The sequence below is a fragment of the Sinocyclocheilus grahami genome, unplaced genomic scaffold, assembly GCF_001515645.1.
Source record: "Sinocyclocheilus grahami isolate Dianchi unplaced genomic scaffold, SAMN03320097.WGS_v1.1 scaffold1672.1, whole genome shotgun sequence".
Classification (NCBI taxonomy): domain Eukaryota; kingdom Metazoa; phylum Chordata; class Actinopteri; order Cypriniformes; family Cyprinidae; genus Sinocyclocheilus; species Sinocyclocheilus grahami.
Window position 1 is genome coordinate 130951 of NW_015506851.1, and position 16920 is coordinate 147870.

A 16920-nucleotide genomic window follows, 5' to 3' on the forward strand; every position below is an offset into this window, starting at 1 on the left:
AGCATGATTAGCATGTTTTTAACATGATTAGCCTGTTACTAGCATATTGCTGGCATAATTAGCATGTCGCTAGCATGTTTCTTACATGATAAGCATGTTACTAGCATGATTGGCCTGTGACTAGCATGTTGCTGACATTATTAGCATGTTACTAGCATATTGCTGGGATAATTAGCATATTGCTAGCATGTTTAGCAAGTTTCTTGCATGATAAACATGTTACTAGCATGATTGGCCTGTGACTAGCATGTTGCTGACATTATTAGCATGTTACTAGCATATTGCTGGGATAATTAGCATATTGCTAGCATGTTTAGCAAGTTTCTTGCATGATAAACATGTTACTAGCATGATTGGCTGGTGACTAGCATATTGCTGACATAATTAGCATTTTACGCAAGTGACTAGCATGTCGCTAACATGTTTCTTGCATGATTGGCTTGTGACTAGCATATTGCTGGCATAATTAGCATGTTACTAGCATGTTTAGCAAGTGACTAGCATGTTTCTTGCATGATTAGCATGTTACTAGCATGATTGGCCTGTGACTAGCATATTGCTGGCGTTACTGAAACCACACCTTCTTTCTTTGCTGCACATTTGGGCGGCATTATGCTAACATTTACACATAGTGAGGTAGATATGTGGAGGCGTGTTAGAACGAGCCGTGTATTGAAAATACAATTAGTAGGTTGTTTTTTGAAAACCATGAAACAGTAATGTTCCATAAGAAACGATATATACGCTATGCGTGGAAAGAGGAATGCACAGGATCTATAAAGAACATTCTGTTGTTTACACTACAGATAAAACACCAGAGTTTACGTGATCTAATTATTCAGGCAGTGTAAAGGATCAAGTCTTACGTCATTCGTATTCTTCAGATTTTCTGTAATATGCAGAATATCCTATGCACATTAGCGAAGAACATAACATTTATATTAGCAGAATAACCTATAAACTCTTCATTCCTGACATATCAAATAAGATTACGGTCAAATTATCTTAGTCTATAAAGAACATTCTGTTGTTTACACTACAGATAAAACACCAGAGTTTACGTGATTAATTATTCAGGCAGTGTAAAGGATCAAGTCTTCATTCGTATTCTTCAGATTTTCTGTAATATGCAGAATATCCTATGCACATTAGCGAAGAACATAACGTTTATAATAGCAGAATAACCTATAAACTCTTCATTCCTGACATATCAAATAAGATTACGGTCAAATTATCTTAAACAACATTATTCTTTTTTAAATCCCACATGAAATGAAAGAAACTGACCGTTTTCGATTCAGAAATTGATTCGGAGTTTTTAATGCTCCTAAAATAGTTGTTTTGTTCAGGCTACTTCTGTAGTACTTTTCCTAATTTAATGCTTGCTGTAATAATAAAAAAAGCCGAACCCAGGATCCGGCTGAAGGCGGCATCAGTATTAGTCTGGTCATGTGATCTCAACACGTCTCCATGTCAAACAACAGCTCTTTAATCAGGACACTCGTGTCGCGTTCTTCAGCAAATACCCTGCAGTTCTGCAGAGCTGGGCATTTAGTTGACAGACGCTGTAATTGTATTTAAATACAGCTTCAGTTCTCGTCTGGAGATGTTCAAGTGGGGTTTACATGTACATTTATGGACATAAAACTTCCCAATTAATAACAGGAGGTTTATACACAAACGTGCATTAAATAGATTCGTATCTTCAGCGTAAAACCCCCAAAAGACTGCGTTTATAACACAAAGAGAAACCGTTAGCATCACTGTCTTAGCACATTAAACCAGCATTTGAAAATGCTGCAACACTTTCCCCGAGCGCCTGGGGATTTGATTTAGCTTGTCATTTGTTGAAATAAATATAAGAAGTACAGTGAGTCCGTGACTGTTCGCTGAATGTGACCCACACTCCTCCGAGGCCGTGGAAACATGAGTATTTATAACGACAGCAATTATACTTTGTCATTTAAAAGTTTCCAACAAAGAAATGGATCGTTACCTGCGCAACTGGTAAGTTAACCTTTAAGTTCTTGGTTTTATTTGTTTAAATCTATGGTTTAAATGGTGTTTAGTGTCTTAGCAGTTAATGCATTTGCAAATGATTTGAGCCATTTTATCCCGCATCACTAAAGCTCAGAATCGATTGAAATCGGTATTTATAAATGTATTCAAGTATGTATAGCCATACCAGTAAAGCTTGTGCTATTTACCAGACATTTATGTTCTTAACATTTAACAAATCAGATTATACAGTATAAATAAATGTTTAAAAGTTGAATGTTTGTATTATGGGATCAAACTAAGCACCATATTTCACATGATGCCAATTAAGTTAATAACTGATTTGTGTCTTTAAAGAGAATTTTCCTGGTGTTTTGGCAAATATTACAACCTGACTAACTTCTCAATCTGTTTCTTTTCAGGATAAAAGTGAAGCAGCTGGAAGTTTAGTTTGGTGTTTTGATGTCCAATTATTAATTTTAATGCGCATTCATTGTATAGAGATGCTGGAACCTACCTGTTGCTGAGATCCTGGATTGCTGGCCTGCTTTAAAATGGAGTCAAATGTAAAAATATTTTTCTTAGCACACTTGAAAATGTTTTATATTTAAAGGGATAGTTCACCCAAACATGAAAATTATGTCATTAATTCCTCAACCTCACGTCGTTCCAAACCCGTGAAACCGTCGTTCATCTTCAGAACACAGATCTTTTTAATGTCATCCGAGAGCTTTCTAACCCTGCATAGACGGCAACGTAACTGAAGTGTTGCCAGGCACAGAAATGTAGTAAAGACATCGGTAAAATACTCCATGCATGCTCGGAGCCTTGTTTACAAGCAGAGGAATGCACATGCACTTAATCTGTGTTCTGAAGATGAACGAAGGTCTTACGGGTTTGGAACGAGTAATTAATGACAGAATTTTCATGTTTGGGTGAACTATCCCTTTAAAGTAATAGTTTGCCCAGAAATGAACATTTGCCATTCATTTACTCTCTCTCTGGCCATGCAAGAAGTAGCTGATGTTCTTTCTTCAGCAGAGCAAAAGATCATTTTTAGCTGTACTCATGGTGCTTGGTGATTCATAAAATGCAGCTCAACGGGAGCCGTCACTTTGCGAGTCGAAAAACATAAACAAGCAACACAAAATGAATACCCGTGGTGGCACAGCAGTCTTGAGCTCCAGACTCCTGGTCATAGTGTTATAATGTGTCGTCTGTATCTGATTTTTGACTTACAAAGTGGTGGCACCTGTTGACTTGAACTTTATGAATCACCAAGGACCACAAGTTCAGTTAAAAATCATCTTTAGTGTTCTACTAAAGAAAGAAAGTAGCCTACATCTTGGTTGGTCGAAGGATGAGTAAACTGACAGCAAATGTAAAACTTTTTCGGTGTGTCAGGTCTTTTACTTATTTAATACTATAGACTTATTTGTGTAGTATTTAATTTGCAGAACATATTCTCAGTTGATTCTCTGGAATGGTATAAGTTCCATTCACAGTACCATGTGTTCATCCACTCATAGAAATTACTGTTTAAAAAAACAAAACAACATTGCTCTATTTTGATGTTTCTTTTAGATTTTATTCTAGTATTACTTTTATATTTCTAAAGTTACTGTTAGATGTGAATTTGGGAAGTGTTCCTATGTTAGGGAAGTGTTTACAGCTGGGAGATATCCTGATATCCATATTGTCCACGTCTAAAAGTGATTTAACAGTTATTATCTTTCTCATTTCTCAGTTTTGGAGAATATATTTCCATTTGACAAACAATTTAATGTTGATGTTTTGTTAATGATTTGTGGTTACTTCATAAAATGGTAATTTGCATTTAAATTGTCTTCTAACCCATTTTTCTTATTTTATTTTATAATAAAGTGTATAGTTATTTATTAAAACTAATGTTTTTACGAAGGTAAACTTAATTGTAATGTAACAAAAATGTTTAAGTCATCTTTATTTAATTTGAATTGGTTCTGTGAACCCAAAAACTCCTTGTAAAGTGAACTTGATCAATAATGTTGTAGTAACTTGTAAGATTAAGTTAATATCAGTTAAAATGACTTAGTAACATTTACTTAAAAAATTATGTTTCTTTAACTTATAAAATTTAGTTAATATAACTTAAAAATTTCGATGTAATCAGTTTCAACTATTTTTTTGAGTTATATTAACTTATCTGGTTTTACAGTGTAGAAAAGGAGCCAATGTTTTATTAAAAGCTTTATAAATCTCTGCAGATAGCCCATCGGTACCGGGGGATTTATTACTTTTTAGATTATTGATAGAGACGACCAGTTCTGAAAGACTAATAGGTGCATCACACAGACTACAATCTTCATCACTGATTTCGTTTATGTGAGATAAAGAATCAAAAAATGTCGTGGCCGATTCCTGGCAGAATTTAGAGGAATATAAATCATTATAAAATCTGGCACAAAAATCTGCAATTACCTTAAAGTCATCAGTTACATTCCCATCAATACACAGCTGCTGCACAGAATTTTTAATTCGCTGCCTTTCCAGCCTAACGAAAGAGTTCTGCTCACCCTCCTCTAGCCAATTCCACCGAGATCTGGTGAAGGCACCTTCCGCCTTCTATTCTCTAAGTGATGTTTCTGATCTATGAGCTCAATTCTCTCTGAATCTGTAAGAGCGTCCATTTTTTTTATGTGATAAAGCAGTAATTCTAGCCATAATTTGGTCTTCCTTATTTTTTCTAGTTTTTGTTAACAAACTACAATATTTCCGACAATACTTCCCAATTTCAAATTTAAGAAGTTCCCAATTACTGCTAAATATATTCTCTTTATTAGCTTTATCCCAATAAAAGGAAATTAAGTTGTCAATTTTAGTTTGAACTTCATTATTATGAAGAATTGAAGTATCAAGTTTCCAATATGAGGGCCTTTTACTCAAGATAAAAATGGCCTTATGGTCAGAAAACAGAGAGGGAAATATATCGGTCTTAATATTTGATAATTCTGCTGAAGTTAACCAAAAATCAAGTCGGGATTGATTAGAAAACGAATTATTGATCCAAGTGAACACTTTTTGCAAGGGATGTTTCTCGCCACACATCAACAACAGAACATTTTTGCATAAAGACTAACAAATAGTCCGAATTAGCATTAGTAGGTTGAGGGGGAAATCTATCTAGGGTTTTATTTAAAACAACATTAAAATCACCACCAGAAATTAAGGAAGAGTGTTCCTAATTTATAAAAAAAAAACGTATCTTTTGGTGAATTATACCCATAAATATTGGCAATAACATGTCAAACTGTAAAGCAAGTAAAATGTAGTGACCATTAACATCACATTCAGTAAACAAAACCTTTCCACTAAAATGATTTTGTAAGATACAAACTCCGGCAGAATGTTCATTTCCATGAGACATCCACACTTCTAACCCCCATTGTGACCGCCATAATTTGACATCTTGTACAGTTGAATGAGATTCTTGCAGAAAGCAAAAGTCTGTGTTAAAACGTTTAAGATACAAAAAAACTGCCTTACGCTTAAGAATGTTACGTAGCCCTCTACAATTTAAAGAAATAATAGAAAAGGACATAAGAAATAAAAAAATAAAAGATCAACAAGAGAACGAGACCTAAGAACAAGTAAAACAATGAAGTATCACTGTAACAGAGAACCCAACTGCTCAGAAACTTCATGAAAAGGGATGAGGACAACAATCCCTTTATATAGCTAGAATTAAACGAACCATTTAAGTACAACAACGTCAAAAAGGGGGGAGAAAAGAGGGAAAAACTGGATCAAAGTGAAGTCCTAGAGATGCTGTGGTCCCCACAACAATCCCAGAATCACCTCAGCAAAAGCAATCAGGGTGGATCCAGTCAAATCCATTAACTTTTAGACTGGAGGAAATATTTCCGTACCATCTGTAAATGCGCGTCCTCCGACGAAAAAAGCCCAAAAAGAGAACTTTTTCGGGCTTTTTCAACTGCAGGCCATAACTTAATCCTCCTCGCTTTATCAGCCGGTGACAGGTCTTCCGTGATTTGCAGCCGATTCTCAGTCAGAAAACCAGCATCCTTGGCGGCACGCCAAACAGCATCTCGGTAGAAGCGCGAGGTGAGTTGGAAGATAATCCCGCGGCCTTTATTGTGTGGGTTAGGACGGCCAAGACGATGTGTCACATCAACGACATCGGGGAATGTAGCAGAAGGCGTTGACACACATCGATAACCTCCTGACGGACATTTTCTCGTTCTTTCTCTGGAATTCAATCCGAGAGCTTTCTAACCCTGCATAGACGGCAACGTAACTGAAGTGTTGCCAGGCACAGAAATGTAGTAAAGACATCGGTAAAATACTCCATGCATGCTCGGAGCCTTGTTTACAAGCAGAGGAATGCACATGCACTTAATCTGTGTTCTGAAGATGAACGAAGGTCTTACGGGTTTGGAACGAGTAATTAATGACAGAATTTTCATGTTTGGGTGAACTATCCCTTTAAAGTAATAGTTTGCCCAGAAATGAACATTTGCCATTCATTTACTCTCTCTCTGGCCATGCAAGAAGTAGCTGATGTTCTTTCTTCAGCAGAGCAAAAGATCATTTTTAGCTGTACTCATGGTGCTTGGTGATTCATGAAATGCAGCTCAACGGGTGCCGTCACTTTGCGAGTCGAAAAACATAAACAAGCAACACAAAATGAATACCCGTGGTGGCACCGCAGTCTTGAGCTCCAGACTCCTGGTCATAGTGTTATAATGTGTCGTCTGTATCTGATTTTTGACTTACAAAGTGGTGGCACCTGTTGACTTGAACTTTATGAATCACCAAGGACCACAAGTTCAGTTAAAAATCATCTTTAGTGTTCTACTAAAGAAAGAAAGTAGCCTACATCTTGGTTGGTCGAAGGATGAGTAAACTGACAGCAAATGTAAAACTTTTTCGGTGTGTCAGGTCTTTTACTTATTTAATACTATAGACTTATTTGTGTAGTATTTAATTTGCAGAACATATTCTCAGTTGATTCTCTGGAATGGTATAAGTTCCATTCACAGTACCATGTGTTCATCCACTCATAGAAATTACTGTTTAAAAAAACAAAACAACATTGCTCTATTTTGATGTTTCTTTTAGATTTTATTCTAGTATTACTTTTATATTTCTAAAGTTACTGTTAGATGTGAATTTGGGAAGTGTTCCTATGTTAGGGAAGTGTTTACAGCTGGGAGATATCCTGATATCCATATTGTCCACGTCTAAAAGTGATTTAACAGTTATTATCTTTCTCATTTCTCAGTTTTGGAGAATGTATTTCCATTTGACAAACAATTTAATGTTGATGTTTTGTTAATGATTTGTGGTTACTTCATAAAATGGTAATTTGCATTTAAATTGTCTTCTAACCCATTTTTCTTATTTTATTTTATAATAAAGTGTATAGTTATTTATTAAAACTAATGTTTTTACGAAGGTAAACTTAATTGTAATGTAACAAAAATGTTTAAGTCATCTTTATTTAATTTGAATTGGTTCTGTGAACCCAAAAACTCCTTGTAAAGTGAACTTGATCAATAATGTTGTAGTAACTTGTAAGATTAAGTTAATATCAGTTAAAATGACTTAGTAACATTTACTTAAAAAATTATGTTTCTTTAACTTATAAAATTTAGTTAATATAACTTAAAAATTTCGATGTAATCAGTTTCAACTATTTTTTTGAGTTATATTAACTTATCTGGTTTTACAGTGTAGAAAAGGAGCCAATGTTTTATTAAAAGCTTTATAAATCTCTGCAGATAGCCCATCGGTACCGGGGGATTTATTACTTTTTAGATTATTGATAGAGACGACCAGTTCTGAAAGACTAATAGGTGCATCACACAGACTACAATCTTCATCACTGATTTCGTTTATGTGAGATAAAGAATCAAAAAATGTCGTGGCCGATTCCTGGCAGAATTTAGAGGAATATAAATCATTATAAAATCTGGCACAAAAATCTGCAATTACCTTAAAGTCATCAGTTACATTCCCATCAATACACAGCTGCTGCACAGAATTTTTAATTCGCTGCCTTTCCAGCCTAACGAAAGAGTTCTGCTCACCCTCCTCTAGCCAATTCCACCGAGATCTGGTGAAGGCACCTTCCGCCTTCTATTCTCTAAGTGATGTTTCTGATCTATGAGCTCAATTCTCTCTGAATCTGTAAGAGCGTCCATTTTTTTTATGTGATAAAGCAGTAATTCTAGCCATAATTTGGTCTTCCTTATTTTTTCTAGTTTTTGTTAACAAACTACAATATTTCCGACAATACTTCCCAATTTCAAATTTAAGAAGTTCCCAATTACTGCTAAATATATTCTCTTTATTAGCTTTATCCCAATAAAAGGAAATTAAGTTGTCAATTTTAGTTTGAACTTCATTATTATGAAGAATTGAAGTATCAAGTTTCCAATATGAGGGCCTTTTACTCAAGATAAAAATGGCCTTATGGTCAGAAAACAGAGAGGGAAATATATCGGTCTTAATATTTGATAATTCTGCTGAAGTTAACCAAAAATCAAGTCGGGATTGATTAGAAAACGAATTATTGATCCAAGTGAACACTTTTTGCAAGGGATGTTTCTCGCCACACATCAACAACAGAACATTTTTGCATAAAGACTAACAAATAGTCCGAATTAGCATTAGTAGGTTGAGGGGGAAATCTATCTAGGGTTTTATTTAAAACAACATTAAAATCACCACCAGAAATTAAGGAAGAGTGTTCCTAATTTATAAAAAAAAAACGTATCTTTTGGTGAATTATACCCATAAATATTGGCAATAACATGTCAAACTGTAAAGCAAGTAAAATGTAGTGACCATTAACATCACATTCAGTAAACAAAACCTTTCCACTAAAATGATTTTGTAAGATACAAACTCCGGCAGAATGTTCATTTCCATGAGACATCCACACTTCTAACCCCCATTGTGACCGCCATAATTTGACATCTTGTACAGTTGAATGAGATTCTTGCAGAAAGCAAAAGTCTGTGTTAAAACGTTTAAGATACAAAAAAACTGCCTTACGCTTAAGAATGTTACGTAGCCCTCTACAATTTAAAGAAATAATAGAAAAGGACATAAGAAATAAAAAAATAAAAGATCAACAAGAGAACGAGACCTAAGAACAAGTAAAACAATGAAGTATCACTGTAACAGAGAACCCAACTGCTCAGAAACTTCATGAAAAGGGATGAGGACAACAATCCCTTTATATAGCTAGAATTAAACGAATCATTTAAGCACAACAACGTCAAAAAGGGGGGAGAAAAGAGGGAAAAACTGGATCAAAGTGAAGTCCTAGAGATGCTGTGGTCCCCACAACAATCCCAGAATCACCTCAGCAAAAGCAATCAGGGTGGATCCAGTCAAATCCATTAACTTTTAGACTGGAGGAAATATTTCCGTACCATCTGTAAATGCGCGTCCTCCGACGAAAAAAGCCCAAAAAGAGAACTTTTTCGGGCTTTTTCAACTGCAGGCCATAACTTAATCCTCCTCGCTTTATCAGCCGGTGACAGGTCTTCCGTGATTTGCAGCCGATTCTCAGTCAGAAAACCAGCATCCTTGGCGGCACGCCAAACAGCATCTCGGTAGAAGCGCGAGGTGAGTTGGAAGATAATCCCGCGGCCTTTATTGTGTGGGTTAGGACGGCCAAGACGATGTGTCACATCAACGACATCGGGGAATGTAGCAGAAGGCGTTGACACACGTCGATAACCTCCTGACGGACATTTTCTCGTTCTTTCTCTGGAATTCCGTGGATTCTCAAGTTCCATCTACGAGTGTACGCTTCCAGATGAGCCAGCCGTTTTTCTCGCTCAGAGGAATCAATCTCTTCTTTTTTTTTGTGCGCGAGTCAATAAAATCAACTCTTTCTTTCAAATCTTTAACCTCGCTGCAAATGAACTCAGTGGTTTCCATCATTCCAGAGATTTGTTCCGTATTCTTGCCGATCTCTTCTTTCATGTCTTTGATCATCCGTGAGTTTTCGTCAGTCAACTTTTCCAATCCGTCTGATCTGTTTTTCACCAACTGAGAGAGCTCGGAGAGTTGTGTAGAATACTTGTTGCATCTAACGTTACTTTATCTGTTCTCCTAACTTTACCAGCCGGAGAATTGCACGGAGTGTCGGGAAACGGCGGAATTACCTCCTCCATCAGCATCATTTCAGAAACATCATCTTGTTCAAAGTAATCGTGCAGATTATCCTTCAGTACACCGGTTGCAGGAGCATTATCACGACGCTCCATTGCTTGTAGACTTCTGTCAACATTACTAGCTGTAGGAGTACTCAACATTGATTTCCCGGACTTCTTTACACTTTTTCTCTTTTCAGAACCTCCCATTGTTGTTGTTTACAGAATTCAAGTCATTAATAAAGACAATTTCTTAAGAGATTCTCTTACGTTTCATTGGGATTGCAGACCTCACAAACATGCGTATGTTCAGGGCGCCATCTTGAACCCGTACAATATCAGGGAAAGAAATGATAGAAATCAATACTTGTATTTAGCAAGGATGCTTTAAAATGATCAGAAGTGATGATAAACACATTACAAAAGGTTTCTATTTCAGATAAATGCTGTTCATCTGAACTTTCTGTTCGCCAAAGAAACCTGAAACAATTCTACTCAACATCATAATAGAGCGGAGCCGAGTTTATCTTCATGTGGCGCTGTACAGTATCTTGAGTCGGAGGCACCAGAACTGTAACTAGAAGAATGTGCGCTACGATATTTCTTCAAAAGCAGATCGTGGAGACATTTTAATCGTCCACGATCAAAAATCGTCATATCGCACACCCCTACACTCGCAAAAATGCAACCACATCATATTTCAACTCGCACATTCTCAGAAAATTGTCGTATATGCGGCCATTTTGGTCTCAGTCTAGAGCTGTGATTAAGGTATGAAGAGTGAAAGATTGATGACTTCAATCGAGATGAGATTGTGAAAGTGAAACTGAGGCAGGATGCTCTCCTTTCGATCTTTACGAACCGTTTAATTCTTGGAGGACATCAGTCATCCTGATTGTACTTGTAGTTGTGCTCAGTGTGATTGCTGGAATACTGATAGCTGTGTTTGTCCATAAAAACGGAGGTAAAATGCTTGTTTTTTATTATTTTATTTATGTAAATAAAGCAGTGGCAATATACAGGCTAAACAAGAGCGGTGCGAGAATTGAGCCTTGTGGGACTCCGCATGTCATAGACATCCACTTAGACTAGCTGCATGATGTTACAAAAATGCAGAACAGAACTTTATCTACACATTTTTGTTTTGATAAACCACCTCATCTGTGAAACATGATGCTGAGGATACAACATTGTTTGAATTTGTCTTCATTAAATAATTTGGTAACACTTCAGAGACCAATTCTCACTATTAACTAGTTGTTTATTAGCATGCATATTACTAGCATATTGGCTGTTTATTAGTATTATAAAGCAGATATTAATGCCTTATTCTGCATGACCATATTTTACATCCCATAATCCACCCCATATAAACTTAACAACTACCTTACTAAGTATTAATAAGCAGCAAATTAGTTTATTGAGACAAAAGTTGTAGTTAATAGTGAGAATTGGTCCCCAAACTAAAGTGTGACCAATCATTTAATTCAGTATTAATGTCAAGTCTGTTTTCATCCTCAAAATATTTAATTAACAGACATTGTGATACTTTTGTGTATATCCTGTAATTTGTAGTTATTGTTCCTGAATCAAAAATTATATTTGTTGTCTGAATTGTGTTTTCTCTCGTCTTTATTCTGAATTTTCTTCAGCACACGATCGACTAGAGAAGGAGAAGAGAAGACTATAACAGGGTGAATCTGTCTTTATTAAATCATTTCATTCTGTATTAATGTCGTCTGTTTTCATCCACAAAGCATTTAATTAACAGGCATTGTGTTTTAATATATTTTTTGTGTATATCTTAGGTCCTGTAATTTGTTGTTCTTGAATCAAAAATGATATTTTTCTATTTGTTGTCTGAATTGTGTTTTCGCTCGTCTTTATTCTGAATTTTCTTCAGCACACGATCGACTAGAGGATGAACACAATCATCTACAGGATGAGAAGAGGAGAATACAACATGGTGAATCTGTCTTTATTATGTTATTTATTCATTATTCATTTAAAGTCTGTTTTCAGCAGTAAAATACAGTTTTAACTGTGTGCATTCAGTTATTTTGTGAATATCTTGGGTCTGGTAAATGGTCACCAGTTGTTTATATAATGTAGTGTGAAGACAGTTATCAATATAACTGATATTCACAATAGTAAGCAAAACCTGCTTTGTTTACGTTTCATATATCTGCATATATCTTTGTTTCGGTTTCTCCTTTTGAATGTCGAATATATACTATTGTTAGCTGCTGATATAGACTGCTCAACATGTCCTCAAACCAATACGCCCGCATAGGTTGTTTGTTGAAATCCCTGAAATACGACCCATCAGAGCGTATATACTACAGTTGTGCCCCTATCGGCAACAGGACTCTTTCATATTAATGCTTTGTACTCTTTTATCTGTGTCATAATTCGGGTTTCGTATAGCTCAGTTGGTAGAGCATCGCTTTATACGACGATATGCAACCATGTGATCATGGGTTCAATCCCAGAGAACGCACGTGCTCATAAAACGTATATATGCACTGTAATATGTAATATCTATAATACTGTAATATCCGGTGCCTGGACACCACGGACCCTGGGTCCAGCCGCAGCGGAAGACGCGAGCCAGGCATTTTGCTTGGTTGGAACAGCAGCTACGCTAATTATGTCTCTATGTGTTTCTCTGTTTCTGCTGGGATTAACATCCCGTGGTAACTAGGATTTACACAAGCTTCAGTCTGGATCCAGAACACCTGAGAAGAGATGATGCCAACCCCTCAGTGGTCCCGATATGGACTGATATCTATATTCTCGCTAACAATCTCAAACGAGTTCACATGCACAAGACATAAAATAAAATGTCAAATATATATATTTATATTTATTTATTTATGAGACGAAGAATGCAAATGGTTATGAAGGTAGACAATCAGATTTGAGCCACATTCAACTTCTGTGTGAACATCACCTTCATTTCACAGAGATGCCTATTTTCTGGTGCCATAAAAAAAATTAAAAGGGTTTATAGTAGTGAATTAATAGCACTTTAATAACAGGTTTCTATGATCCCACACAGTTTACAGTTGTAAGTACTTTTCATGTGTGAATCAAGGGTTACGTCTGAAACTCTTTACACACTAAATGCTTCTCTCTAGTGTGAATTCTCATGTGTGACTTAAGATTTCCATTTTGTGAGAAGCTATCCCCACACAGTTTGCAGGTGAAAGCCTTCTCTGTAGTATGAAGTCTCACATGAGTGTAGAGGCTTACTTTACAGCTGAAACTCTCTCCACACTGATGACACACAAAGCCCTTCTCTCTTGAATGTTCACTCTTCGTGTGGGAATTAAGTGTTTCAATGTATTTGTAGCCATGTCCAGACAGATCACGTGCGAACGACTTCTCTCCAGTGTGAACTCTCATATGGGACTTGAGGCTTTCTGCATATTTGTAACTCCTTCCACACTGATCACATGTGAATGGCTTCCCTGAATGAATGGTTATGTGTTGATTAAGGGTTCCTTTTGTAACGAAGCTCTTTCCGCAGTGTTGACATGTGAACGGCTTTTCTCCGGTGTGAATTCTCATGTGTTGTTTAAGGTTTGCTTTTAGTGTGAAACTTTTTCCACAATGTTGGCATGTGTACGGCTTCTCTCCGGTGTGAATTTTCATGTGTTGTTTAAGGTTTGCTTTTAGTGTGAAACACTTTCCGCAGTGTTGACATGTGAACAGCTGCTCTCCGGTGTGAACTCTCATGTGGGATTTAAGAGTTTCTTTATATCTGAAACTCTTTCCACACTGATCACATGTGAACGGTTTCCCTCCAGTGTGAATGGTTATATGTTTATTAAGATTTCCTTTTTTAGTGAAACACTTTCCACACTGATCACATATGAACGGCTTCTCTCCAGTGTGAATGATTACATGTTCATTAAGGCTTCCTTTTAGTGTGAAACTCTTTCCACAGTGCTGGCATGTGAACGGCTTCTCTCTAGTGTGAATTTTCATGTGTTCATTAAGGTTTACTTTTAATGTGAAACACTTTCCACATTCATGGCAAGTTAAGTAACTGGGAGGTTTGGTCTTCTGAACTGAATTGGTTTCAGTCGGTATGGATTTTTCTACAACAAAGAAATCATGTCTCTCATTTTGATCTTTCTCTTCTGTTTCTTTCAGTTCTTGACTCTCTTCTTTTATTGCCATCAGATCTAAAGTGAAAAAATGACAAATAGTTAATGGGAGTTTAATGGCTCAAAGCAACAGAGCGCAAAACCAAGATAAAAGTATTAAAACATCAAAACTAACATTATGCAACAAAACGTAACCTCGGTTCCCTGAGATACGGGAACGAGTACTGCATATTGCTAAAGACACTATGGGAAAAAGCCTTTTTTCTCCTGAACTGAAGCCTTTTTCAATTACGCAGTGTATTTAAAACAAACCAATGGCTTGGAAGCGGAGCAGCACGAGCCTATGGCGACAAAGACTCCCGCTCTTTAAAACTTGCTCTTGGAGGCTTGTAGGCATCCGTCGAGCGGCCAGAGGTGCAGTACCCAAAGCTCGGGCCAAGGGTGCCATATTGTCTCGTCCGCTTGAGAAAGGAAATCTTTCTCAACGGAATGGGCCAAGGGGCTGCTACCAGCAGCTGGGTCAGCTCTGATAACCAAAGTTGGTTCTTCCAGAGAGGGGCCACCAAGAGAACCTTGTGTCTCTGTTCCCTGATTCACCTGATTACCTGTGGGATCAGGGCAATTGGGGAAAATGCATAAAGGAGGAGGTTGGGCCAATCATGGGCCAACGCGTCCCTGATCTTCGAATAATAAATTGGGCAATGAGAGTTGTCTTCTGAGGTGAGGAGGTCTACCTCGGCCTCGCCGAAGATCTCCCAGATTCTCTGAACCATCTGAAGATGGAGCATCCACTCCTCTGAGGGAACATTGCTCCTTGATAACATGTCTGCTCCTCGATTCAATTTGCCCCGGTATATGCACTGCCCCCAGCGAGCGCAGATTGAGTTGAGCCCATTCCACAAGGATCCGTTTCAGCGTAGTCATCCTGAATTACCTTTTCATGTGGTCATGATTCAGGTGTCTGAGATTGAGGATGGGCCGGAGGCCACCATCCTTTTTGGGTATGAGGAAGTAATGAGGAAGCTGTAGAAGCCCGACTCGCTCTGAGCTGGAGGAACCGTTTCTACAGCTCCTTTTGCCAGCAGATTTATCACCGGAACGTAAGTGCACTAAGGTGGGGACCATGCCGCTGAAGCGCGGGGGTCTTTGAGCGAATTGGAGTGAATAACCTTGTTTTATTATCCCCATAACACATTTTGACACTCCAGGGCACTTGTGAGAAATGGAAGAGGAATTTTGCTCTCTTTTTGAAAATGTTTGTGTTTTATTTTTCCTGCTATAACAGCAGTTGGTTGCTTAGGCGCTTGAACGGGCCGTGTTCACAACAAACACATTTCCCTCTGCACCCAGGGTTGAAGAGGGTGATAGGAGGCTTAAGAGAGGCTGCTTGGGGGTGTGGTCCGGCTGCAGCGAGACTTGGCCCCATCCTCTTCCTGTCTCGCAGATCAGGAAGACACCTGAGGCGCCAGGTCCAACGCTATCTTGGGTCGGGGTCCCTGGCGCTTAGGAAAGGGGTAGCGTCTGGCCGAGCGGGAATGCCCTCGTGTCTGCTGAGTCTTAGCAGGCTGGACGGCTGGGCCGGCAGGTGCTGGCTTTGCGGGCTGCTGAGTCGGTGTAGACTTAGGGCGACTAGGGGCAGCAGCGAAGTGTCGCATAGCTTGGGACAACTTCTGTGCCTCCGTGAAGCGCTCTGCGAACCCTTCGACCGCAGGCCCGAAGAGGCCGTTGGGGAAGATCGGGGCATCAAGGAAAGGGGACCTTATCCACGTCCTTGATCTCCGTTAGCGTCAGCCATAAATGGCGCTCGAGCACCACAAGGCTGGCCATCGACATCCCGATCGCCTGAGCGGTTCAATCAGGATTTAAACATCATCATTATTGAAGTGTAGGGGATGTACAGTTAAGACCTAAGGACCTCATATGTTGAACTAAGACCAGGAGTCAGAGATGCAATTAACCGAAGAAAAATAGTAAATAGTTTGCGGTTTCATCAACAGAAGTCACTCGCAAGGAGTTCATAGGCCACTTTGCTATATAGGCTGTTTTACCGAACATATACGCTTAGTACATTTATGGACCTGGGAACATTACAGTTGTGTTCCTGTCTATGGGAGGGTCTGAGAGCTGTCAGATTTAAAGGTACAATATATGTTTTCATATTTTCATATAGTTTTCACCGCTGGAGAGTGCGTATTCAAAATAAACAAAGAAGCAAAGGCGTAGTTTGATGACGCCGTGACTGAGTGTGGAATCATGGGATTTGTGGTCGCAATCCAACGGAACTCGGGCAGAAATCATGTTCATAGATGAGCTAATGTATTAAAGATTTATTAATATCGTAGTATGAAGCAGAGCACAGAGCACGGAAAGCCGTCGAAGTGAAACGAGGCTGCTGAAGCAATTGCTAATGAGAGACGAGAGTGACACACGGCTGGAAAGCAGCGGGGCTTTTATTATGCCACAGTCGAGCGCTTCCGCTGCTTCCGGTCGTGCGTATGTGGGGTAAAGCAGCGGAGCTTTTATTATGCCGCAGTCGAGCGCTTCCGCTGCTTCCGGTCGTGCGTGTGTGGGGTAAAGCAGCGAGGCTTTTATTATGCCTCAGTCGAGCGCTTCCGCTGCTTCCGGTCGTGCGT

The 16920-nt window shown here is 38.3% G+C and overlaps 2 protein-coding genes across 2 annotated transcripts in view; both read right to left on the minus strand.

Annotated features, from left to right (window-relative positions):
- Positions 1-1535, minus strand: part of LOC107571944 (gastrula zinc finger protein XlCGF8.2DB-like) — a 13188-nt gene extending 11653 nt beyond the window's left edge. Inside the window, exon 1 of the mRNA XM_016258333.1 lies at positions 1410-1535. The gene's annotated coding sequence lies outside the window, so the exon portion shown is untranslated. The remainder of the gene's footprint in view (positions 1-1409) is intronic.
- An 11551-nt stretch (positions 1536-13086) lies between these two features.
- Positions 13087-16920, minus strand: part of LOC107571939 (gastrula zinc finger protein XlCGF57.1-like) — an 8626-nt gene continuing 4792 nt past the window's right edge. Inside the window, exon 4 of the mRNA XM_016258326.1 lies at positions 13087-14407. Coding sequence (XP_016113812.1) covers positions 13272-14407 — 1136 coding nt within the window. The 3' untranslated portion in view covers positions 13087-13271. The remainder of the gene's footprint in view (positions 14408-16920) is intronic.